Source organism: Equus caballus, chromosome 7, assembly GCF_041296265.1.
Source record: "Equus caballus isolate H_3958 breed thoroughbred chromosome 7, TB-T2T, whole genome shotgun sequence".
Lineage (NCBI taxonomy): Eukaryota > Metazoa > Chordata > Mammalia > Perissodactyla > Equidae > Equus > Equus caballus.
The window spans coordinates 100,676,186-100,703,773 of record NC_091690.1 but is presented as its reverse complement, the minus strand read 5'-3'; the positions used below and the strand labels follow the sequence as shown (position 1 = coordinate 100,703,773).

At 35.9% G+C, this 27,588-nt stretch overlaps 1 protein-coding gene across 11 annotated transcripts in view; it reads left to right on the top strand.

Annotated features, from left to right (window-relative positions):
• CCDC73 (coiled-coil domain containing 73) overlaps positions 1–27,588 on the top strand; it is a 151,568-nt gene that overhangs the window by 100,622 nt on the left and 23,358 nt on the right. For 6 of the 11 annotated variants that reach the window (XM_070274984.1, XM_070274991.1, XM_070274988.1 and 3 more), the window contains 4 exons: positions 13,370–13,498; positions 14,000–14,059; positions 15,453–15,557; positions 23,764–23,874. In XM_070274984.1, the coding sequence (XP_070131085.1) occupies positions 13,370–13,498; positions 14,000–14,059; positions 15,453–15,557; positions 23,764–23,874 (405 nt within the window). The remainder of the gene's footprint in view (positions 1–13,369; positions 13,499–13,999; positions 14,060–15,452; positions 15,558–23,763; positions 23,875–27,588) is intronic. The other 5 variants (XM_070274993.1, XM_070274989.1, XM_070274990.1 and 2 more) reach the window with 1 other exon arrangement.

Here is a 27,588-nt window from a genome sequence, read left to right as displayed (position 1 = left end):
AGTACTGAATAATATTCCATTGTCTGGATGTACAACAGTTTATCCATTCACCTACTGAAAGACATCTTAGTTGCTTGTAAGTTCTAACACTTATGAGTAAAGTTGCTATAAATACCTATCTGTAGGTTTTTGTGTGGACATAAGTTCTTAGCTCCTTTGGATAAATACCAAGGAGTGTGATTGCTCTGTGTGGTAAGAGTATGTTTCATTTTGTAGAAACCGTTAAACTGTCTTCCAAAGTGGCTATACTATTTTGCATTCACATTAGCAATGAATGAGAGTTCCTTTTGCTCCACATCCTCACCAGCATTTGGTGATGTCAGTATTTTGAATTTTGCAACAATTCCAGTAAGTGCGTAGTAGTATCTCTTTGTTGTTTTGTTTGCAATTTCCTAATGACATGGTGTTGAGTACCTTTTCAAATGCTTACTTGCCATCTGTATGTCTTCTTTGGTAAGGTGTCTGTTCAGATCTTATTTTTTAATTGAGTTGTTCATTTTCATATTGTTGAGTTGAAGAGTTCTGTGTATAATTTGAGTAACAGTCCTTTATCAGATGTGTCTTTTGTAAATATATTCTCTAGTCTGTGGCTTGTCTTCTTGTTCCTGACAATGTCTTCTGCAGAGCAGAAGTTTTTAATTTTAATGAAGTCCAGCTTATCAGTTATTTCTTTTGTGCATCACCTTTGGCATTGTATCTAAAAAATCATTGCTATGCACAAGGTCATCTAGATTTTCTCCTATGTTGTCTTCTAGGAGTTTTATAGTTTTACATTTAGGTCTATGACCCATTTGAGTTAATTTTTGTGAAGGGTATAAGATCTTAGTCTAGATTCATTTTTTTGCATGTGAATGTCCACTTGTTCCATCACCATTTGTTGAAAAGATTATCTTTGCTCCATTGTATTGTCTTTGTTCCTTTGTCAAATATCAGTTGACTGTATTTATGTGGGTTTATTTCTGGGCTCTCATTTCTGTTCCATTGATCTAATTGTTTATTTTTTCACCAATACCACCTGTCTTGATTACTGTAGCTTTATAGTATGAAGTTAGGTAGTGTCAGTCTTCTGACTTTATTCTTCCCCTTCGATATTGAATTGGCTATTATGGATCTTTTGCCTCTCCATAAAAACTTTAGAATAAGTTTGCTGCTATCTACAAAATACCTTGCTGGGATTTTGATTGGAATTGCATTGAATCTAGAGATGAAGTTGGGAAGAACTGCCTCTTGAAAATATTGGGTCTCTCTATCCATGAATATGGACTATCTCTATGTTTATTTAGTTCTATTTGGTATCCTTCATCAGAATTTTATAGTTTTTTCTCATATAGATCTTATACATATTTTGTTAGGTTTATACCCAAGTATTTTGTTTTTGGGATGCTAATGTAAAAAGTTAATATGTTTTTATTTTCAAATTCCACTTGTTCATTGCTAGTATATAAGAAAGTCTGAAATAATAGAAAATATATATGTATATTTGTCTCTGCCCTCAGTTCCTGGCACAGAGCTCCTAAAACCCTTGTAATTTTCTACGTGATAAGAGCACTAGGAGCATCTTTTGTTCTAATGAGGTGACTCTGGGTGAACTCCTGGCTGGGTCCTGGATGGGGGCTGGTCAAGAGAAAAATCAAGCCATGATTAGAAGCTTGAAATTTTCAGCCCCACGCCTGCATTCCCCCACTTCTCCAGAGAGGGAAGAGGGACTGGAAATGGAGTTAATAATCAATCATGCGTATGTGAGGAGGCCTCCATAAAATCCCCAATAGTATGGGGTTCTGATAGCTTCCAGATTGGTGAACACATCCACATATGGGGAAGATGACACACACCAACTCCATGGGGACTCCTGTACTCAGGATCCTCCCAGACCTCACCCTGTGTATCTTGTCATTTGGTTGTTCATCTGTATCCTTTATCATATCCTTTAATGAACTGATAAATGTCAGTAAGTTTTCCCTGAGTTCTGTGAGCCACTCTAGCAAATAAATCAAACCTGATGAGTGGGTCATGGGAACCTCTGATTTATAGCCAATAGGTCAGAAGCACAGGTGATAACCTGGATTTGCAGTTGGCATCTGAAGTGGGATGGGAGCAGTCTTGTGAGACTGAGCCCTTAACCTATGGGATCTCATGCTGTCTCCAGATAGATACTGTCCAAATTGAATTTAATTGTATGATACCCAGCTGGTGTCACAGAGAATTGCTTGATGGGGGGAAAACCCCTACACATTTGGTGATGAGAAGTAACAGAAGAGAAGTGTTCTGTGTGAGTAGTAGAGGACACAGACAGGAGAAAACAGGAGGAAGGACTGGGTTTTTCCCTATAAGGAGGGAAGAACTGTGGATTTTTCCAGTACAGAAAGTGATTGACTTTTGTATATTCACCTTGTATCTTGCAACCTTGCTATAATCATTTATTAGTTCCAAGAGTTTTTGTTGATTGTCAGATTTCTACGTAGTCAATCATGTCATCTTTGAACAAAGACAGTTTTATTTTTTCCTTCCCAATCTAAATAACTTTTATTTCCTTTTCTTGTCTTGTTGCATTATCTAGGGCTTCCAGCACAGTGTTGAAAAGTAGTGGTGAGAGGGGATGTCATTGCCTTGTTCCTGATTTTAGTGGGAAAGCATCAGGTTTCTCACCATTAAGTATGATATTAGCTGTAGGGCTTTTTTCACATGTTCTTAATCAAGTTGATGAAACCCCTCTATTCCTAGTTTGCTATGAGTTTTTATCATAAACAAGTGTTGGATTGTGTCAAATGCTTTTTCTGCATTTACTGATATGATCATGTGATTTTTTCTTTTGCCTGTTCGTGTAATGGATTACATTAATTGATTTTCAAATATTGAACCAGGCTTGCATAACTGGGATAAATCCCATTTGCTCATGGTGTATAGTTATTTTTTCTTACACTGTTGGATTAAATTTGCTATTATTTTGTTGAGGATTTTTGCATCTGACCTCGTGAAAGATAGTGGTGTATGGTTTTCTTTACTTTAATTGTGTTTGTCTGGTTTTAGTATTAGAGTAACACTGGCCTTATAGAATGAGTTCAAAGTATTCCTTCTGCTTCTGTCTTCTGAAAGAGATTGTAGAGAATTGGCATAATTTCATCCTTAAATGTTTGGTAGAATTCGCCAGTGCACCCATCTGGGCATTGTACTTTCTGTTGTAAGGTTATTAATTATTGATTTAATTTCTTAAATGGACATAGGACTATTTAGATTGTCTATTTCTTCTTATGTGAGTTTTGGCAGATTGTGTCTTTCAAGAAATCGGTCCATTTCATCTAGGTTATCAAATTATTGGGCATAGAGATGTTCATAATATTCCTTTAGTGTCCTTTTAATGTCCATGAGATCCATAGTTATGTCTCCTCTTTCATTTCTGATATTAGTAATTTGTATCCCCTCTCTTTTTTTCTTAGTCTGGCTAGGCTTCCTGATTTTATTGATTGTTTCAAAGAACCAGCTTTTGGTTTTTTAAATTCTCTCTATTGATTTATTGTTTTCATTTTCATTGATTTCTGCTCTAATTTTTATTATTTCTTTTCTTCTGCTTACCTTGGATTTAATTTGCTCTTCTTTTTCTAGTTTCCTAAGGTGGGAGCTAAGATGTTTATTTTAGATCTTTTTTCTTTTCTAATACATGCATTCAATGCTATAAATTCTCCTCTAAGCATTGCTTTCACTGCATTACACAAATTTTGGTGTTATATTTTATTTTCATTTAGCTCAAAATATTTTAAATTTTCTCCTGAGATTTCTTCTTTGACCTGCATGTTATTTAGAAATGTGTTGTTTAATCTCCAAGTATTTTGAATTTTCAAGCTATCTTTCTGTTACTGATTTCTAGTTTAAATCTCTTGTGGTCTGAGTGTAGACATTGTATGATTTCTATTCTTTTAAATTTGTTACGATGTATTTTATGGCCCAGAATGTGGTTTGTCTTGGTGAATGTTCTATTGTGAGCCTGAGAAGAAGTTTTAATTTGCTGTTTTTGGATGAAGTAGTCTGTACATGTCAATTATATCCACTTGGTTGATGGTGCTGTTAAATTCAACTATGTCCTTTCTGATTTTCTGCCTGCTGGATCTGTCTATTTTTGAAAGAGGGATGTTAAAGTCTCCAAATATAACAGTGGATTCTCTACTTTTTCTTTCAGTACTGTTAGATTTGTTTTTGGTGAGGAAGATTGGCCCTGAGCTAATATCTGTTGCCAATCTTCCTCTTTTTTTTTTTCCTCCCCAAACCCCCAGTACATAGTTGTATATCCTAGTTGTAGGTGATTCTAGTTCTTCTATGTGGGGTGTCACCACAGCATGGCCTGATGAGCAGTGCATAGATCCATGCCCAGGATCCGAACCGCCAAACCCCGGGTCACCAAAACAGAGCAGGCAAACTTAACCACTTGTCATGGGGCCAGCCTCTGTTAGTTTTTGCTTCATGTATTTGATGCTCTGTTGTTAGGCGTATACACATGACGACATTGTTATGTCTTCTTGGAGTATTCATCCTTTATCTTTACATAATGCTTCTCTATGTCCCTGATAGCTTTCCTTGCTCTGAAATCTACTGTGGCTGAAATTAATATAGCTATTTGTGCTTTCTTTTGATTAGTGTCAGCATGGTCTATCTTTCTCCATCCCTTTACTTTCAGTCTATATGTGCTTTTATATTTACAGTGGGTTTCTTGTAGTCACATGTAGTTGGGTCTTGTTTTTGGATCCATTCTGATAACCTCTGTCTTTTAATTGGTATTTGAGGTGATTATTGATATAGTCGGATTAATATCTACCATATTCATTCCTGTTTTCTATTTGTTGTCTTTTGTTCCTGTTTTTGTTTTCCACTCTTTTTCTGCCTCTTGTGGTTTTACTTGAACATTTTATATGATTCCATGTTCTCTCCTTTGTTAGCATATCAGTCATACTTCTTTTTTAACTTTTTTGGTGCTTGCCCTAGAGTTTGCTGTATATTTACAATAAATCAAGTCCACTTTCAAATAACGCTGTACCACTTCATGAGTAATGCAAGTACCTTAGAACACAAAATAGTCCTAATTCCTCCCTACCATCCCTTGTATCACTGCTGTCATTCATTTCACTAGTATATAAACACACGTGAACATATATATACACATAAGAATACATAATCAAATGCATTGTTGCCCTTATTATTTTGAACAAATGGTTATCTGATCTATTAAGAATAAGAAAAATGAAAATTTTCTTCTACCTTCACTTACTCCTTCTCCAGTGGTCTTCCTTTCTTTAGGTACATCAGAGTTTCTGACCTGTATCATTTTCCTTCTCTTTCAAGAACTTCTTTTAACATTTCTTGCAAGACAGGTCTACTGGCAACAGAATCTCTCAATTTTTGTTTGTCTGAAAAAAGTCTTTATTTCTCCTTCACTTTTGAAGGATAATTTCAGAGGGTACAGAATTCTAGGTTGGTATTTTTTTCCTCTGAACACTTCAAATATTTCTCTTCTTGCCTGTATGGTTTTGAGGAGAAGTCAGATGTAATTCTTATCTTTGTTCCTCTATAGGTGAGGTGTTTTGTTTTCTTCTGGCTCCTTTGAAAATTTTTTCTTTATCTTTAATTTTCTGAAGTTTGAATATGACATGCCTAGGTATAATTTTTGGGGTTACTTTATCCTTCCTGGTGTTCTCTGAGCTTCCTGGATCTGTGGTTTGGTGTCTGATATTAATTTGGAGAGATTCTCAGTCATTACTGCTTAAATTATTGCTTCTTTTCCTTTCTCTCTTTCTTCTCCTTCTGGTATTCCCATTATGCATGTGTACACTTTGTATAGGTGTCCCACAGTTGACAGATATTCTGTTCCACTTTTTTCAATCTTATTTTTTTGGTTTTAGTGTAGGAATTTCTGTTGTCATATCCTCAAGCTCAGAGATTATTTCCCCAGGCTTGTCCAGGTATTTTTGAGCCCATCGAAGGAATTCTTCATTTCTGTTGCAGTGTTTTTGATCTGTAGCATTTCTTTTTGACTCTTTCTTAGAATTTCCCTCTCTCTACTTACATTATCCATCTGTTTGCACGTGTTCTGTCTAATTTTTTCATTATAGCCTTTAGCATATTAATCATAGTTTTAAAAAATTCTTGTACTGATAATATTCCTGCTGTATCTGACTTTGGTTCTGATGCTTGTTCAGTCTCTTCAAACTGTTTTTTCCTTTTAGTATGCCTGGTAATTTTTTTGTTGAAAGGTGGTCATGATGTGCTGGGTGAAAGGAACTGCAGTAAATAGGCCTTTAGTAATGCAGTGGTGAGGTATATGTGGGGTGTCCTATGATTCACTCTCAGTCTTTTGGTGAGCCTGTTTTGCTGGACTGTGAACTTCACCAGTGCTTTGCATTCCCTCCACCCTAGGTGGTACAAGATGGTTGGAGGGGCTGGAGTTGGGTATTTGCCTTCCCCTAGGTAGTTTAGGCTCAGGTCAAATAGTTTCTTCTGAGAGGAGGCCTTCTTAAGAACAGAATGCTCTGGCTATTTCAAAATGATTCCTATCTTCTTCCTGCTGGCAACAGGAGGGAATTTTTCTCTGACATTTGCTGTGAGAGGACCTGGAGATGAAATTCACACAAGTGTGGGGGTCCCCCCTATGACTGTCTCCCCTGAGTTTTTAATTCTCAGAGTTGTCCATACTGAGCCTCTGGCATTTCATCAGTTACAGTTCAGGTTTTCTTGCCCTGGCAGTGGTTCCTGGGGGTTTCTGCTCTGGTAATTCATGATTCTCTGTATTTACCTGCCCATCTCTCCAGTTGTTGAGGCAGCAGTTTGCCTGGTGACCTCATTTCTCTGACAGATCTAAGAAGAGTTGCTGATTTTCAGTTTGTTTGGCTTTTTACTTGTTATTCAGATGAAGTGGCGACTTCTAAGCTCCTTACATGCTGAAGCAGAAACCAGAAGTCCCTCTGTTTTTATATTTAGCAGTAATTTTACTGAAATTAGAAATTTATTAAGGATCTAGAGACAGAGGCTTACGTTTTGAAGAGGAGTATTTTGTGCTGCCAGGTGAATGACGTATATTTTAATGCATGATTTAAGAAATCAGGAAGTTTTGCTACTTTCTCTTTTAGCATCATTCAAGGAAAGCAAGACCACTTGGCATAAAAATTGCAGTGGTTTCTAAATGTTAAGCCAAAGTTCAAAGACCATTAATATTTCTAACACTATTATATCTAGGTCTTTGGTCTTATAACTGCCAATAAATTGGTTTTATATTCCCTGGACTCTTATTTTTATATCCAAGGGATCAGAAAAGTAAGAGCATAGATGTGCAGAACATTAGAATGAGTGGTAATTAGCATGTATTCCTATCCTTTAAAGTCTTATGTCTTTCTAGCAAACTACCTAAGAGGACAATTTATATGTAGAGAACATTTCTTTTCAGTCACATCCTAGAATATTAAAGATGACTGTTTTTAATATAAAGACAAAAAGGAATAATTTGCAAAAATTTGTCTGTAGTCCCAAATCAGAGAATATTTAAAAGGACCATTCATTTTTGTCAATATAAACTTCAAATGCAAGTATAAATAAATTCTGAGCAGTTGTGAATAAGCATGTTTTCGGTGATGTCTCTTTGGTTCATTTATTCTTTTAATATTTTTATCAATGACTTAAGTGATTAATCATATTAATTTGATGTTTTGTATTAAAATATTCTTATGCTATTTCAATTGGTTTTTGCATTATTATGAAAAGATTATACCTCATACATTTCTGTACTAAATTATGTATTTTTTCCATTAAATAAAGACAAATGTTTCTTTCTTTCTTTTTTTTGAGGAGGATTATCTCTGAGCTAACATCTGCTGCCAATCCTCCTCTTTTTGCTGAGGAAGACTGGCCCTGAGCTAACATCCGTGCCCATCTTCCTCTCCTTTATATGTGGGATGCCTACCACAGCATGGCGTGCCAAGCAGTGCCATGTCTGCACCCGGGATCCAAACTGGCAAACCCCGGGCCGCCAAAGCAGAACATGCGAACTTAACCGCTGCGCCACCGGGCCAGCCATGACAAATGTTTTATTGTAACATAATAGACTATTGTATTTCTAGTGTATAGTTTAAAACTGACCTGTAGATGGAGACGAGGCTCATGTAACTGCATGGAGAGATACCCTGGGTGGATTTATGTGAAAGAGGGAAGAATGTCTCTTTTTATGCATGAATGGAATAGTGTTGCTCATGAGCACTCTTGCCCCTTTTTCCCAGGTCTTTCAGCCTAGGTCAGGGCTACCTAAATGTGCTGATATGTCATGCAGTGGTGGTCTCTGTCACTGTAGAAAGCATTACAGTCAGTGATTGTGCTGCCAGGTAGTTCTTGGAAGAGAGATTGTATGGAAGGATAAAGTGAGAGAATTTTGTTACCTTTGAGAGTTCTAGGGCCGAGTAGTTGAAAGGATAGGAACTTAAAAATATATTTTAACAGCCAATTTTTAATATTTCAGACGTTCTCGGTACAATAATTTGGAATTTTGCATGTTTTTATGTAGTCTTGATTTTTAACTTTAAAAAAGTTTTTTCTCTTTTGATTTTCTTTTTCAGAAGCTAATCATTTAGTAACATTGGTTATATAATTCATCTAAAACTTTTAATTACTAATTTTGCTAAGATAATTTTTATTTTTCTTTTGTACTGTTTTATGATTTTGTCCAGAACAGTTAAGTTATTGGTTTGTGATAAGATAAAATTCTTTTTTTTTGTGGAGCAAAGTTAAACAGACCAAACTTAGTTGTTAGATTAAACCAGGTATTACAGTTTTGAATGCTGGGTTCACCATTATGGCAATCATGAAGAATTCCCGATGCTATCTGTGAACAACATTCATAACCTCTGCTGTTTGTCTGAGTAAACGTCAGAGCACTCAAGGAGATAGTGATATTTAACAGACTACCCCATACCAGAAAAGGAGGGGTAAAGGAGAAAAGGGCACAATATTTATGACTCTAGGAACTATAAGTTGTAATTTAATGAGATCAAAGCATGTGCTGTTTATTTGCTGCACTAACAACTTTGAATAAAATGGTTAGAAAACAGACAATGTACTAAAAGTTCAGGATATTTAAAAGCTATAAGGGCTGTTAAATCAAAAGCATATTTTCAGTGGAAAATCACTTCATGGAGGTCTCTGATTTTAATTTATTATGCTCTTAAGATTAAGTAAGTAATTTATAAGAAGAAAAGAAAGACATAAGAAATGATTAGTTTTTACTTTTGTCAGCCATATACTGGGTTTTCACCCCTAGTCCCTCTTCCCACTTCCCTGTTGTTTCATAACATTATTGTAATAGGAATCGATGCATTTTGGAGTGTCTCCTATAAAATTTAGCTGATTACAACAGCTCCATGTTTTCAGTTGTTGAAAAATATGGAAAGACATAGAAGTCTTTGCACTTTGTAATCTTGACTGAAGACAAAATTTTAAAAACCAATCCTCCTTTTTAAATTAGAATTGTAAGCCACTTTATGTGAATATAAATTTTAGCCTTATACCTCACTTTAACTGTACTTTTATCAATAGGACATTGTGTCTTATGAGTAAACCTAGAGCAGATCACTAATATGAAACAAGCCATGTAATAATTTACTTTCTAAGTTGTTTGAAGTTTATTTATTTCATACTGCTGTCTCTTGCTTTAGGAAAATTCAATATAAAAAAATTAAAAATTAAAAAACTTGTTGCAAGTTTTCTTTTAAAAACTATTTTAGTCTACAAAAAACACAGCTTGAAGGCAAGTTTTTTAGGAACACCAGTGTGTAAAGAAAGATGTACATTATTTTAAACCCAATATCATTGGTCTCTTTTTAAAAAAATAGAATCAGTTGAGCATAAAAGATTTATTTTTATTACTCAGATGACGTTTGACTAAATACTGAGTAACAATATAAATACCAGTCAAACATGCTATAAATCTGAGTTGAGATAAAACTTTTGAGATCCTCTAACAGACATTTTTCCTTTGAATTAATCTCTTAAGTTTTTAAGATGTTAAATTAATTGCTGAAATGACTAGATTTATTTTTATATCCTTCAGTATCCATGGTCAATTTAACTATAATCCCATGTTTTCAAATATTTATCCAAGGTAGAAATAATATGATCAATAAATTCTTTTGTTCAATAAATTTGTTAAATCAGAGACCATCTGGCTTATGAACTAGAGTAATGTCTTATTATACTGTCTTATTTTTGTAATTGTTTTCTAGTGGATTCTTTGATCTGCACTTATAATGCAGAATTAACCTATTTTAGGCTCACAGGCTTAGGGCTGTTGATTATAATAGTCAAGATTATTTTCTAGCCAAAAAATATGCTCTTCTTTTAAATGCCAGTGACTCACCGTCTACTAAGCTTTATTTTTCCATTATCAGTAAGGAAATTGCACTGTTCTGTTCACATTTAAACCAGGAGCATCTGTCTGTAACATGGTGGTCTACAGGGCTGCAGTTGTCACCTTGAAGCCAGTTGGTTCAGTGAGCAATTAAACCCTCAGCACTATACTTAATGGCTATCACTTTCTATGCAATCTTGCAAATTCGCTGTCAACTATTGTGTCATTAACAATAGTCTGTTTGGCTGATATTGACTTCTCTCATCAAATATTTTTATTGCCGTCTACTTTATCTTGAATAAATCAACTTATGAATTCATCAAATCTTATTTTAGGTAAAGATAAGTCACATTCTTTTTTCATATCATGGTCATCACTCTTTTCTTCTTATGTTCATTCTCATCTTTAGTTCCTCTTAGATCCCTGAATGTATTAATGTGCTTTGGGATGAGTATGAATCATGGTGCCTTTCCTTGAGGAGTTCTAGTCTATAGGAGAACCCTTACTGTTGTCAGCTATGAAAGAAGAGTCTTAATTCTTTAAATAAAGAAAAGAACAATTATTCACAGCACTATTAAGCATTCAGACTACTTTATTTTAAAAGTAGAGAAAATAATCATAGAATTCCTTTGGATTCACCATAGTAGCAATAATAGATAATAGTGCCTAGCATATAATAGATGATCCACAGTACTTACTGGGTGGAATACTACATTCCAGGCACTGTGTTCAGTTTTTAAAAATTATATCCCCATTTTACAGATGAGGAACTTGAGGCAGAATCAAGTTAAGTAAGTAACCTAAAGTTACACAACAAGAAAAATAGAGCTAGGATTGGAATCTAGACAAATTTGGCTCCAGAACCTGTGATCTTAACCATTCTACTAATATAGTAGCAGCATAAGCAATTTATCCACATAAGTTTCTTCTCTCCTTCATCCCCATTAGAAAGCATATATTTATTAAAAGGGAATAACTATTCATACTCTTGCACTGCCAGCTTCTTATATGCATTGAGTCTGCACATCTCTAGTTCTATGTGATAGTTCAGTTTCTAAAGGTCTTTTGGTACAAATAAATTCCTCTGGCTCCCTGATTGTCTTCCTTTTTCTTCCATTCCTCCAAAGCTCTGTCCTGAGGTCTCAGTTTTTCTTTTTTTATATTCTTTTTTTTTTTTTTTTTCCAAAGATTGGCACCTGAGCTAACATCTGTGGCCAGTCTTCTTTTCTTCTTCTTCTTCCCAAAGCCCCCCAGTACATAGTTGTATATTCTAGTTGTGAGTACCTCTGGTTGTGCTATGTGGGACGCCACCTCAGCATGGCCTGATGAGCAGTGCCATGTCTGCACCCAGGATCTGAACCGGTGAAACCCTGGGCCACCAAAGTGGAGTGCAAGAACTTAAACACCTGGCCATGGGGCTGGCCCCCATATTCTTTCTTTCAGTTGGCTTATACTCCTACATTCATTCATTCATTCACTTCATTTCATATCTTTATTTCCAGCCTCACATTTCTCTTTATCTCTGGTTCCCTATTTTCAACTGCCTGTAAGTCATCTCCTTTAATGACTTATTTTAACTTCAGGATCAGCAGAGCACACCTTGGATTGATTTTTCATTCTCTGCATCCCTTCTCCTCCTCCCCTCCACCCCCCAAAAATTCATACAACTCTCCTTTCGAAGGAAACTATCTTGCTGCCTGTGAAAGTGAACCATCACTGGTACATTGAAACTTCACTTGGGGGAATTCATCAGGTGTAACCTTTTACAATTTTAAAAAATATGAATGAAGGACTTTTTTTTGAGAATAGTTACAATAGGCTCAGGCCTAATAATTTGTGCTTTTCGGCTTTCTTAAGAGTCAGTATCAGAATATTGTCCATCGTAGAAAATATATTATGTCATTCTCCTACTCAAAATCCTTCGATGGTTAATTCCTCATCACCTATAGGATAAAATTAAAACTCTTTAGTTTGGCCTACAGATCTCTTTCAGTATTTGAATCCTGCCAGATTTCTAGCTAAAACTACCAATATTCTACTCCTCCCCCTTATCCATAGCATATTAGCTCCAGCCATATCGTGTTAGTTCTGTTTCCCTGAAAAATACCATGCTCTTTCATGTTTCTGTCCCTTTGTGCACATAGAATCTTTTTGCTTGGAATGTCTACTCTTTTTGGTCCTCTTTGCAAATTTATCTGTAAAGACTCAGTTCAGATACCATTTTTCCATGTAATGCCTTTTTGATACCCTCAGCCAGTTTCCTTCTTTATGCTGCTATACATTACTGTAATATAGCACTCATACATAATGTAATTATTTCATACATAAATTTCTTTTTCTTTTTCTTTTTCATTTTTGAGGAAGATTAGCCCTGAGCTAACTACTGACAGTCCTCCTCTTTTCTGCTGAGGAAGCCTGGCCCTGAGCTAACATCCGTGCCTATCTTCCTCTCCTTTATATGTGGGATGCCTACCACAGCATGGCGTGCCAAGCAGTGCCATGTCTGCACCCGGGATCCAAACTGGCGAACGCCGGGCCGCCGAGAAGCGGAACGTGTGTACTTAACTGCTGCGCCACGGGACCAGCCCCTAAATTTTTCTTATTAGATGCTGATGAACTTGGGAATTGATAATCTTTTTATTATCATTTCATCTGGGAAGATTTTTGTTGAATAAGTAATGAATGAAAACTCCCTAGTTCTGGTTGTTTAGTTCATTTAGTTAGTGCACTCTTTTTAAGAGCAAAGATCATGCATTTTATCCTTATATCATTGTCTTTGCTATTCCATAGCCACAAATAGCATTCCCACCTTGGCTATTTATCTTGCAAGGGAACTAGGGGAAATAGACCTTGATGGACCAGTAGTATTATCTTGATATATGAAATGTAGTAAATTATAATCATAGGTTTAAAAATGGACTTTAAAAATGTCAGAAAAATACATTGCTTTGATGAAATATGTATGCTGAATTTTCTGTTTGATGTTTTTCCTATGTTAAGGAGCTAAAAAAAGTAACCTCAGACTTGATAAAGTCCAAGATCGCGTGTCAACATAAGATGGGAGAAGAAAACATCAGTTTAACAATTAGAGAACAGAAATTTCAAGAACTTCAAGAAAGATTCAACATGGTATTTAATTAAACATATTCATGTGTATAAAATTAATATTTTTGTAAAACTTTGAAGCTCCAGATTATAATACAAAAATGTTCCTTCTTCGTAAAGTTAATATACATAGTAAAAAAAGGTATTATGAATCTTTTTTTTAATTATTAGATAATTTTTGCCATTATCAACATGACTTTAGGACAGTAAAATTTGGCTATAACTATTTTATTTCCACTTTAATATGGTATCAGGTAATCTTCTGGTACAGTGGTGTCTCCAGAAAAGTTTTTGGAGATGAGAAATTGTATAGTTTTTAATATTAACATTTATAAGTTTGTACCAGCCTGTATTGGGTATCTAATACATATTCAGTTCACTAGAGTCACCACTTCAACAGCAAACAGTGTTGGCACTCTGGAGTAATAATAGGTCATGACACTTCCAAATTTGTTGAGCACTGAATTGAATGTAGAACTCGCCAAATTTTGTATCATAACTTTAAAATTATTCACATTTTTTAAGGAATTGGAATTAAATAAGAAGATTAATGAAGAGATTATCCATATTCAAGAAGAAAAACAGGCAAGCAATCATAAGATATTTTGGAAGCTAGTAAATATTTTAAAAAGCAGATACAATGTGGGAAATAAGTAACAAATGGAATCATGCCTAGGTCAGTTCCTAGCACATAGTAAGTACTCAGTTGGTGCATATTGAATGAATACATGTGTACCTTTTTAACCAGGTCTCACATATACTCCCATTAAAAAACAAATGAGAGAAGAAATGGGGAAATGTTGGTCAAAGGGTACACACTTCTAGTTATAAGATGAGTAAGTTCTGGGGACTTAATGTACACATGGTGACTTTAGTTAACAATACTGTGTTATATATACTTGAAAGTTGCTAAGAGAGTAAATCTTAAGTGTTCTCACCACACACAAAAAAATTGGTAATTATGTGAGGTGATAGAGATGTTAACCTTATTGTGTTGTGATCATTTGGCAATATATACACATATCATCATGTTACACACCTAAGCTTACACAATGATATATGTCAATTATATCTCAAAAGCTGGAAAAAATGTTACATTAAAATATTTTATAGGGGCTGGCCCCGTGGCCTAGTGGTTAAATTTGGTGCGCTCTGCTTCAGCAGCCTGGGTTCAGTTCCTGGGTGCAGACCTACACAACTTGTTGGCAGCCATGCTGTGGCAGTGACCCACATACAAAATAGAGGAAGATTGGCATGGATGTTAGCTCAGTGAATCTTCCTCAGCCAAATATGTGTGTGTGTGTGTGTGTGTGTGTGTGTGTGTGTGTGTGTGTGTATTTTAAATAAATAGAATGAGTTAAAATAAATCAGCCTTTTCCTTGATGATTTAGACCAGTGTTACCCTAGCAGATAATTATTGAAATGTCTGTATGCTTAGAGCATGCATTTACAGGATATTATACTCTTATTTAAATCTATTTGACATTTATAATTCTTCTATTTTTAAAAAAAAAGTGTGAGAAAGAAAACTTCTCCTGTTTCTTTTTTCCTCCTCTGTTTTTTCCTCCATTTGATTCTGAATGCATGCCATAACATCCTAGCCCATTAGCAATATGACGTTTTAGTAGTGATATATTTACTATTTGGAGAGCAAGCCAACAAACGTTTTAGTTTTGAATTCTTCACCTTTTTCAGTAGTGTCTCAGAACTTATGGTCCATTTCAAAAAAGTTTGTTATTTGAGGAACTCTTGAAAATAGTACTGTGTAAGAAATCATGTAATATAAATTATTCTAGATATTAAATTAGTAAAATGTGTCATTAATTTATTTCAGTATATTGTTTGTTATAGCATTGAAATTAAACTATAAAGATAAGAAGTTAAGAAACTAGAAAATGTATTTTAAGAATGAGTTTAGAAACATACCTACTATCTTAAAACTTTTTCAATCAATATATATATTTATATTTTTTTAAAGGATATCATCGTTTCTTACCAAAATATGCAACAATTACTTCAGCAACAGACTCAAGCTAATACTGAAATGGAAGCAGAATTGAAGGTGCTAAAGGAAAATACTCAGGTTTTATATATATATATATATATATATATATATATATGTTTTAAATATTTTCATCTAATGAGCTTCACCTGTTTAGCTGCATGCATCTGTCCAACTTTATCTGAGGTCATTTTGGATTTTAGGGGTAAAATAATGGCTTCCTTCATCAACATGGTATAAATGTCCAAAGTAATGAGCATTTTTTAAAAAACATTTAAGTCACTAGTTAAATGTCAATTTTATCAAGTATTTGATTTAATTTTGTAACAGATTGAATGGGATTTTTCTTTTCTTTGTCTTAGAATTGTAGCCAAGATCCAAAACTGAAAATAAAAGGTGACAAGTGTCACCATATTCTAAGAGAGTGGTCAGTGACTCCCAGAAATTGGGGGCAGATCTCTCTTCACAGGAACATGATAGAACTGATCCTATTACCACAACAATTGTGCTATCATCTTCTTTCCAGTGTATATAAGAAAGTGGCTGGGGAGGGGAAGAAATTATGGCTGTTTTGTGAGTTGAAGGTTCAATAAGAGGCTTTTTCTCTTAGATCCATAGTGGAGGGGGTGTATTTCCCCTCATGAAGCTAAGTGAAAGGGTCTACAGGAAAATCACTTGGATAGATGGGTGTATAAGAAGGGCAGACTGCCATCTTGTTCCTCAGATGGATGCTTGAAATATTGTGGAAACCTGAAGTCCACTCTGGAGTTACCAGTAGAGTAGAATGTGACAAGTTCATGTGGAAGAACTTGGCATGTATTTCTTGAAGTTTGAAAGTGTACCAAGAACATATAAATTGATTCCCAGTTCTGGTCTAGAAATTTCAAGGAGGAAAGTTTTTGGAGTAATCTGTGCCAATGGGGCTTGAAGTGTGTTATGCTTGTTCCAATAGTATATGGCCCTGGAAGGGTGCAAAAGGGAGAACCTGGAGGTTCCTTGGCTGCACATGAAGGAACATGGAGGTTAGCAGAAGGGCAGGAATTGCCCTGTGTGTCACTAGGCTGAGTGATGGGATGTCCATCTCAAGAGAAGGAGCTGGGGACATGTTCTCCTGGGGTGGCCAGTGGAACATATTTGTGCCCCTCTCAAGGGATTCTTGGTAATAAAGGGTGAAGCTGAACATTTCCCAAGAAAACTAGGATTACCTCTCATGTAAAACCACCATCAGCAGAGGCCAGGACCCGCCTCATTGGTATGTAAATGTACAGTTGCAGAGGGACCCATACTCAGAAGAGCCTCATGCTTCAGGTTTAATATTCTGTGGTCACTGTGTTAAAATTTTTATTAATTTTTTTTTGAGGAAGATTAGCCCTGAGCTAACATCTGCTGCCAATCCTCCTCTTTTTGCTGAGGAAGACTGGCCCTGTGCTAACATCCGTCCCATCTTCCTCCACTTTAAATGTGGGACGCCTATCACAGCATGGCTTGCCAAGCAGTGCCATGTCCGCACCCGGGATCCAAACCGGTAAACCCCGGGCCACCGAAGTGGAACGTGCGAACTTAACCACTGTGCCACCAGGCTGGCCCCTAATTTTTAACTTTGAATGTATGTTTTGTAAATTAAGTCTGTTGGGAAAATGGAGCATGCACTGGGGGCTTGGAGCCTCGGCTCAGACATTCTCCTGTCTCCCACTGTCTCCCACTGTCTCCCAGGACCAGTTCTTGGCTGCTGGCTCTTCCACCCTTTGGTGCCCTTGGCCCTGCCTGGCCTCCTCCTTCCTGCTCCTGTCTCACCACTGCTGTGGGTTGACTGGGTCACACTGATAGAGAAAGGCCTTTGTTCTGCTCTTGCCCTTTACCTCTGGTGGGGGCTAGATGTAGCAGGGAAGGTCTGGGTCGAGTGCATGTGCATCATAGCATCTTCTGTCCAGGTTGGCAGTGCCTTGGCATGTTAGGTAGGTGTCTTGGCAGGGAGCGAGTCCCAAGTCCAGATACTGAGGTATATCCCTGCCCAGCAGTTGCAATCCCTTGGGGGTTACTCATTTGCCATGGGTTGGGACAGAGGGCCTGTGGGACAGGGAGATTAACTTCCCCACCCCCAGCCAGGACATAGTACATGGGTCCAGGAGGTAGAACCCAGTAGCTAGTGGATCTTGTTGTGCTGAGTCATGTGGCTAGGCCATTAGGCATCTGTGAAGACTTGCATTTGCCCTGTGAGTATCCCCCTGCCCAAGGGACCATGACGTTAAATAGAAAATAAAAAGCATTATGATAGGTTAACAGGGAGAGAGAGAGAGAAAGAGACAGGGAGAGAGGGATCATGAAGAAAGGAAAAAGTTTTATATTTTAGTATCTTTAATAGTGCTTTTTTCCCTTCCTTTTTTCATTTTGCACTGGTCCTCACAAATTATGCTGAGTCCATCATCATTGAATGGAACCACACTTAACCTGAACAATGCAATTTTATCTCCTTACCATTGATGTTCTATGACTAGTCATGTAAAGAGAGTTTTGCATTTCTTATTTCTCTTGCCTGCCCCCAATACTGTAGGAGTTAGACCTAGAAGAGGGAGAGGGAAGAAGTGTGCTAGAGTCAAACTTCTCCTTCTTCTTAACTCCAATAAAAGGCTAGTAAAAAAATTTCTTTGAAAGTCCAATTATAAGCAAGTATCCCTCCACCTCCTCTACCCACGTTATAGATGGATAACTAGGACTATTTCTCTAATACAGTGTGTTGAACTTTCTCCCAAGAAACACATCATTTACCCAAGTTCTTTATGAGTTGCAGTTAGCAGGACTGTCTCCTAATCCATTTAAAGGAGTTGAAACATAGATTTTTAGACTGAACAAAATATTAGAGATTAGCCAATCCAGCCATTTCATTTCATGCTGAAATAGATATCCAGCAAGTGTAAGTGATGTAGTTCAAGGCTTCATCATTAGTGGGAAGACTATGGTTAAGTCTTCGTTCTGATTCTGCTCCAGCACTATTTCTACAACATTACGTTGTTAATGTATTTTTCCTAGATCTATGAGAGCTCCTACTTTTGTTAGATCAGTTATACGAAGACCACAACTTTTAAACTGCCCTTCATAAGCTCTAAATCCAATATTTATGTATCATTGAATATTCTATAGGGCCTATTGTAGTCATAGATATATATAGTCCTGTGTTTCTTTGAGTTAACAATGACTTAACTGTGGTTCCAGGATCTTTTAACTATAACTGCCAATATCTTAGATAATCCAATTGCCTCTTTCTTTAGCACCATTATTACCTTGACAGTTCATAGAGAAACTAGATTTCATATAGTAAAATTTCAAACCAAGTATTGGCACAAACAGGATAGAAGTGTCAGATTTTTATTTTGACAAGTAAGGACATTAAAAAATAAATAGTACTATCTATCATCACTTTTATTTTATAAAAGAGAACCTTTTGACTCCAAAAGTACATTAAGGATATAATCTCAGGATAATGGACAGTCTTTTACAAGAAAAGACATCTGATGACCTTATATTGACTTTTTTTTTGCCATGGACTAGTGAAGTTTTGTCATGGATCAATACTTGTTTGCAGACTGGTGTTGGAGAACTACTGATATATAGTGTAACAAAATATTAACGTTGAACTGTTGCTGAGGATTATGCTGCATAGATATCTCCAGTGTTCTCTTGAGGAGCATTCTCATTCCACCTGTACTAAAAGGGGTCATTACTCTTCCTAGGGGTCTACTGTTTTTCAGTGCTCTGCAATCATACTGTCATCTATCTTTTTTTTTTTGTTTTTGAGGAAGATTGGCCCTGAGCTAACATCTCCCACCAATCCTCCTCTTTTTGCTGAGGAAGATTGGCCCTGAGCTAACATCTGTGCCCATCCCTCTATTTTATATGTAGGATGCCTGCCACAGCATGGCTTGACAAGGTCTGGTCCACACCCAGGATCCAAACTGGCAAACTCCGGGCCACTGAAGCAGAGCATGCGAACTTAACCACTAAGCCACTGGGTTGGCCCTATCTTATTTTTTTAATAATAGTACAATGTGGAGCATAGAGACCTAAATTCTCATGATAGAGAATATTTTCTATTATGATTTAATTATGGTTTAGTCCAGATATAAGTATAGTATGCAGCTGCAGTCATAGTGTTAACAAGAATAATTTACTTAGTGTGCTTTTATAGTCATAGTATTAACATAGTACTAACCAGGATAATTTACTTAGTTTTTGGTATATTAAAGCATTAACAGATAGTTTTATTTTGACTTTCCACAATATCCATTTTTCAGAGATGGGTTTCAGATTTGTTAATCCAGATGCAAATAATGCCAAATAAGAGCCTCAAAGAGTATCTGGCACATAGCAGGAGCTCATTAAATTTTATTAAATGAACGAATGATTGATTAACAATGAATAAATTCAGACTTTTTGCAAGTTCAGATATTGCCAGGTCAGGGCTTCTGGTTATATGTTGAGTTGAAGCCACACATTCCCTTTTTTTTTTTTTTTTTCAGGAAGATTAGCCCTGAGCTAACTGCTGACAATCTCCTCTTTTTGTTGAGGAAGACTGGACCTGAGCTAACATCCGTGCCCATCTTCCTCTACTTTACATGTGGGACGCCTGCCACAGCATGGCTTGCCAAGAGGTGCCATGTCCGCACCCGGGATCTGAACCAGCAAACCCCGGGCTGCCGAAGCAGAACATGTGAACTTAACTGCTGCACCACCGGGCCAGCCCCCACACATTCACTTCTATTTCCTTCTCAAACTGCAGTAAAATAACATTCATAAATCTACAAGGACAAGGAAATAGGGAGAGGAAACAATAAAAATAAAGTTTTTAAAGTAGGAATAAGATGCAAAATTAGAAATTTACTTGGAAAATGAGAGAAAGTAGAAACACAAGTCAAAGATGCAGAAATGGTCAGGAATTGCAAGTGGCATGTGCCTCTACAACTAGGGTGCACAACTGAAGCCAAAATCTAGAAGGTCTAGGGCATGCCTGGTGGTGCACTGGTTAAGTTTGCACACTCCGCTTTGATGGCCAGGGGTTCGCAGGTTCAGATCCCAGGCATGGACCTACGTACCACTCATCAAGCCATGCTGTGGTGGCATCCTACATATAAAATAGAGGAAGATTGGCACAGATGTTAGCTCAGGGCCAATTTTCCTCACAAAAAAACCCCCCAACAAAACAAAAACTAGAAGATCTATATAAGAACCTATTGCCCCTCCAGATTCTCTTCCCTACCCTGCACAAATAGGCACTGGCTGTCTCCTACAGGCAGAAGCTTGGGGGTTTACGTTGGAGAGTTTGAGTGACCGCTGAGGTTGGGGCGATCCAGTGGTTTGTTGGAGACAGCTTGTACCAGGCCGAGCTGCTTATTAGGGCTGTTGTCATTTTGTGAGGTGGTTGTTAAACCAGTGGTAGCTTAAAATTGACCCTAGTGGGACTATTTAACACTAATGAAATTCGCAAATGCTGCAAATCAGGCGTTTTTGCTTTTTTTTTTTTTTTGCCAGTACATTGGTGAGAGTATTCTATTGAAAACAAGTGGAAAGTGTACAGAATTCTGAGACCTCCCAGCCCAGTTTTCCCATTTAGAGGGCAGCTAATTTTATAACTTCCAGGCAGGATAATGGAAGATTCCTTTCTGGAGGAACTAACCTGCTCAAGAGAAAAGCCTATAGCTGCTACAGTTAAACTTTCCTGGTGAAATAGCTCAGCCAGGTCAACCTACAGCGAAGCTCACCATCTGACAAAACTTTCAACCTTATTCTTAAATATGAATAGGCGGTTAAAGATCATTAGACATTTGAAAGTCTCCAACATGAAAAACTGACAAAACAAACAGGGTAATGAAAAAAACTTGGAGAAACTAAGAAAATATACTCAGTTAATAGAAATATATGTATTAATCCCCAAATCAAGAATTAGGAATCTATTAAAAAAAAGGAAATCTTCATAAAATAAAAGAGAACCCTTAAAATGAATATACTATCAGACATAAAAATACAATGGAAAGGTTGGAAGATAGTCTTCCAGGAAGCAGAACCAAAAGACAAGAAGATGGAAAACAAGAGAGAGAGAAACTGAGGAGTCAGTCCAAGAGGTCTGATAAGTTTCAGAGTGAACAGAGAAAATGGAAGGAGGAAATGACCAAAGAAATAATACAAGATGGTAGCCTAGAACTGAAGGATTTGACTTTGTTGTGCCCAACACCAATGCATATCACTGTGAAATTCATACTACACTCAAAGAGAAGATTCTAAAACTCTCTGTGGGAAAAAAAAAAAGTAGGTCATATACAGAGAATTAAGAATGGCAGTGTAATGGCTCAGACTTCTCACTGGCAACACTGGAAGGTAGAAGATAATAGAAGTACACTTTTAGAGCTTGGGGAGAAATAGATTTCCCAAGCAGACGTGTACTGCGTTCACCCAAACAAATTGTTAAGTATTGGTAGAATAAAGATATTTTGACATGCAGGATCTCAAAAAACAGTACTATCCATGCCTCCTTTATCAAGAAGTAATAGAAAGTTTGCTTTACCAAGACAGGGGGATAAAATAGGAAAGAGGGAACCGTGATGTCTAGGAAACAGGAGATCCACCCAGAAGAGACAAGAAGTCCTCAGAGAGAACCTTAGCCGTGTTGCAAATGGAAAGAGCAATAGGTCCAAATTGTAATGGAAGGATGAAATGTCTCCAAAAAACAGAAACTGAGAGAATACCTGATGTAGGCAGTTTCTCTTAGATGGGGATATGGACAGGGACAGGAAATGATTGACATACTTAATACACAGTTTTAGAACGTAATGCTCTTGGTCATTTATTACCAGAATAGAGACCATGGCATATTCTTCCATGTCTCCTCTAAACTTTGTTTATCTCCCAAAATACACTGTTATCAATATAAAGAGATACTGTAAAATATTTGCTAGAATGTTCAAGTAGTAAGCATCTATTAAATATACACCATTGTAAATATTCAGAATGCCCTATTATTATATGTACCTATAAATTAAGAAGAAAACATGACTTCTGTAAAAATATTTACTTCATTCTGAAGTAGAGACAATCAAAATAGGTGTTCATTGAGTCCTTTCAATAGTGCATAGCTCTTTATGAGATAGAGGAGAATCATGTTGAAATTGTAAAGTACATTTTATTAGATGTTTCCATAATTTTGCGTAATTATTTTTTTTGCATATTGATACTAGATATAATTGAGAAGTCTAAATAGATGCAATACTATGAAGCCTTTAAAATAAGATAGATCTGTATATAATGATATGGACAGTAAACAATACATATTATTTTTTAAAAACATTACAGAATAACATGGTATGTATGATATAGTTTCATCTGTATGTAAAAATATATATTCTATACACTTTTATGCTTAGAGACAATTTCTGGAAGGATACCCACGAAACAGCTAAGTGGTTACCTCTGGGGAGGAGAACTAGAGAACCGATAGAGGAAAACTTTGCTTTTTCTTCTTATATCCTTTGCATGGCTTAAAATGTTTACCCTGAATGTACATAGGTTTCATGGTGATAAACAAATGAACTTAAAAATCCCAGAGGTATCAGACATGTAGGTAGAATTCTTACTGTTTACCCTTTTACAGAAGTTTACTTGGATTATCAGCAGACATTGAAGAAACCTAATAATATTGGTGACACTGATTTAATAGCTTTAAAACCCTTGTCTTAGAAAACACTTGGTAGTATTTTACTTTTAAAGATTTTTGGGGGGGCAGAGGGTGGTGTGCTGGTGATTATGTTAATTTATGAAATAATAAGTTAATATGGTAAATATTGAAGCTCTACTAAAAAGTGTTAATTTGAAAATTAAAATTATATTTAAGGGTTTTCTAGCCAGTTAATTTCTAAAATAAACAGATACAGAAAAAATGTTCTAGGGTAGTTAAAATTTTTTAGTAGTGTTAGGCTGGATTATGCTACATTTCATATTTTTCAGTGCTGTACTTTATATTACTTTTTCAGTACATTAAAACTTATGCAGTGAAACTGAATAATGGCAATGTTTTTATACCCTTTTATAGCCATTTCTTTTTCATAACCTCCCCCTATTTCCTGTTAACTAAACTATAAGCACCTTTCTGTTAATTTATGAAAATTATTGTTGAGATAGCACATTATCACTGATCTGTATGGCACTTTCAGCATGTTAGAAGCAAAGGTCCAAGCAACATAAAACACATCAAAATTCATTAATGTGGTATTGATTATTTTTTGGATAATTAATTTTATTGCAGACCCTTGAAAGAGATAATGAGCTGCAAAGGGAGAAGGTAAAAGAAAATGAAGAAAAGTTCCTTAATCTTCAAAATGAGCATGAGAAGGCACTAGGAACTTGGAAAAAGCATGTAAGTTTATTAAATATTGAAATATTTTAAATAGTTGTAGACATTTAAAATAACTATTAAATGCTAAGAAAATATTGCAAAAATAATATAGGAGTAAAGTCAGACATTTTCTTCTTGCACTTACATTTCCAAGAGGTGAATGCTTTTTAAAAGCTAGATTTAATAAAGTTTTTATAATGCTTTCATGCATGAAAAACCATACATATACACGTGTGTATTTATATATATATATCAAATTTGACTTCCCATATGCGACAAAGAAAAATTAATTTAACTTTTCATAAAACTATTGCATAGTATTTTAGTAAATGATTAAAATAAACAATTACATAGGTACTATTGTTAGCTGATCTATTTAGCTTCCTCAGCAGTTTTGTTGAGATGCATTAAAGCCATGTTTAGAACATGTATACAGTAGTTGAGTTCTATAGTGTTAAGATTTTATCATCAGAGTTGATACGTTATAAACATGACTATTTCCTTAAACCACAGTGGTCTATTTCATACTAAATTTTGATTTCAGTGAACTAGATAGTGAAAGTGTAAAATGATGTAAATTAATGTTGTGAAATATAAAGGTTCACTTTAGAGATTGTGGATCCCAAAATTGATTCTTCTATTTTAATGTCTATTTTTATTGATTTTCAATTCTTTAAAAGAAGTAACACGATAGAAAGTCACTATTTATGAGTTTATGAAAGCTATATTTTGGGAAAGTAAGACTATATTTTAGACTATTATACTAATTATACTATATTATTCTAATATTTTATTAATGTAATATATATCTAAATACCAGCTTGATAACATTTTCTGTAGGTAATTTTGTTTGATATAATTGTTATATATAAGTAACTCTTGATTTTTCAATTCATTTGCAGCTAACATGTTCTCTTAATTTGCATTTTGGAGAGATCAAGTCTTCACTGATGAATTTGATAAGCTTTACCCAAATCTCAAAAAGTATTTTGTAATTAATTTTACCAGCATACTAAAAAATGCCTAATAATCTCTAAACTAGTAAAGTTTATCATTAAGCAACAAGCATAATAATATTTATTTTAGCTTTAACTAATTCACATTGCACCCCAACACTTCCTTCTCATTCCTAATGTTTAAAAGACCATGGAAATGGTAGTCAGGATAAGGAAAACTGTAAAATGAAAAGGGAATATAAACTTAAATTTGCCAGCCATGCCAAAAAAAAAAAAGATTAGTTGAGCTAAGAAGATTAAATGTTCATTTTTCCCGATGAAACTACAACTGTGCCCCTCCCCCAAGAAAAAAATCAATTGAATTAAGAAAAATATGCATTCAGTTTCACTGGTAAGGCCTCAGTCTGTAAATTTAAATGAAATTGGTTTTGTTTTTAGGATTTTTAGCATCTATAATCATTTCACTGCCATATGGTTTAGTGCTAAACAGAACATAATTAAGAAAAAGCTGCTTTGGTTCTATTAGAGTTTTCTTGAATGGGAGATCAGATGTACTCTTTAATTCTATTTCTGTCTCAAAGTTTTTCACCATTCTTCAGTGAAAGACAATTATAGAATTATAGTATTGCTACTGAGATTGGATCAAGATGGCTTAAAAAAAGATACGGACAAAAATAAGATGGAATCGTATAAATGCTGGTTTCAAAAAAGAAAACAGTGAAAGAAAATACCGTACAAATAGAACTTAGTGAATATTATTAGACAATATATTTAAAATTCATTGAAATATTATAAAGAACAGTGTTATGTATATCTGTTTTCATTTGGCTAGTTATATAGCCAGTGGATAGGTATAGACAAAAAGACAGTAAATGAGGATGTTCAGGAATTACTCAGGGGAAGTGGGGGTGGTCACAAACGGAACTTGATTCACAACATTTGTTGAGCATGTATTATGTGTTAGGCACTGTTCTAGATAGTGGACTTTCAAACATGCTTTAAATACAAAGATTAATAAAGAGTCACACTCTCAAAGGAACAGGTAACTAGGAAATTAACCACAATAGTATGGAGTGCTTTTAGTAGTATTAACAAATTACTATGAAAGCACAAAATAAGCCATGTCATTTAGCTAGGTTGGAGAAAGTTTTAGAGAAAAGATGACACTAGAGTTTGGCCTTGAAAGACGAATAGGGTTTCACCAGGCAATAGGTGCCCATTTCCTACACTTCCCATTCCTTCCTGTTGGCATTGCATTTAAGAAAGAATGGGAGGGGGCCAGCCCTGTGGCCGAGTAGTTAAGTTCGCCCACTCCGCTGCGGCGGCCCAGGGTTTGGATCCTGGGTGCGGACATGGCACTGCTCGTCAGGTCATGTTGAGGCGGTGTCCCATGTGCCACAACTAGAAGGACCCACAACTAAGATAGACAACTATGTATGGGGGGGATTTGGGGAGATAAAAGTAGGAAAAAAAAAAGATTGGCAACAGTTGTTAGCTCAGGTGCCAATCTTTGGGGAAAAAAAAAAAAAGAAAGAAAGAATGAGAGAAATCATGAAGGCACGAAACTTCACTTTCAAGGGTTACAAATAGTCTGGTTTGAATAAGCACAGGATGTGTGGAATGTGATTTTAGAAAATGAGTTGAGATCACCTTCTGAAGGGTTCCTTACTAAGGAAGTTGAATTTTATAAGTAATGGGAAGCCACTGAGAATTTTAAAGCAAAGAAATAACATAGTCAGATCTGTGTTTTAGAAAAATAATTCTTGCAATAGTGTAGAGGATGGCTTTATGGAAAGAGACCAGTAAGAAGAATATTGCAAATAATCTAACCATCAACCTCTGTGGGTGTGAATTAGGGCAATAGTAATGAGAACAGAGAAGAGAGAGATGCAGGAAGCATTTTGGAGGTAGAATTGGCAGGATTAGTGGCATTTTCTATATACTGAGTGTTAGAAGGGGAAAGGAGTCCAGTGTGAGAGTCTGAGAATCATATAACTAGTAGAATAATACTGTCATTAACCTACATAAGGAATGTGAAAGGAGAAGCAGATTTGGTGGATGGAAATATTGAGTTTAATTTTAGAACTGTTGAATTTATGGGGCCTGCAGGAGATCTAGCTTGAAATGCACACCATGCATTTGGAAATGTGAATCTAATCTTAGGAGAGAAGTTGGGAGATGAGATACAGATTTAAGATTTATTAGCATAAAGATGAAATTTGAAGGTATAGGTATGATAAGATTATCTATGGAAGGAATGGAAGACTTGAAGAGAAGAAGGTTAAAGAAGAAAGAGCCTTGAAGTATGCCAACATTTTGTGAGTGGTTAGAGACAGAGAGAGTGGGCGGGGGGGTGGGGGGGGCGGGAAGCAAAAGGGGAGGAGGGGGACCATCGTTAGAATGTGAGAAAGGGAGGAGGATAAAGAGAGTAGTACGTTAAAGCAGAGAAAAGAGACTCTTTCAAGGACAGGTTGTCAACATAGTCATGCTACGGAGCTGTTAAATGGTATGGTATGAAACTTGGAAAAAATCCTTTTGCTTATAGGCAGGTGATATCTGAGGAAAAAATCAGTAGAACAATGAGGGCAGAAGTCAGGTTGTTAAGGAGTGATAGGAGGTTAGAATTTTAAATCAACAAGTGTGGACTTTAAGAAGTGAGAGAGACAGAGTAATTGGGTCAAGGAGAAAAAAAACTAGGAAGGTGAGAAGAGCATATTTGTGGGCTGAGGAGAACACGCTGTTATAGCGGAAAGAATGTCAGCAGGCAAGAGAGCCTTGC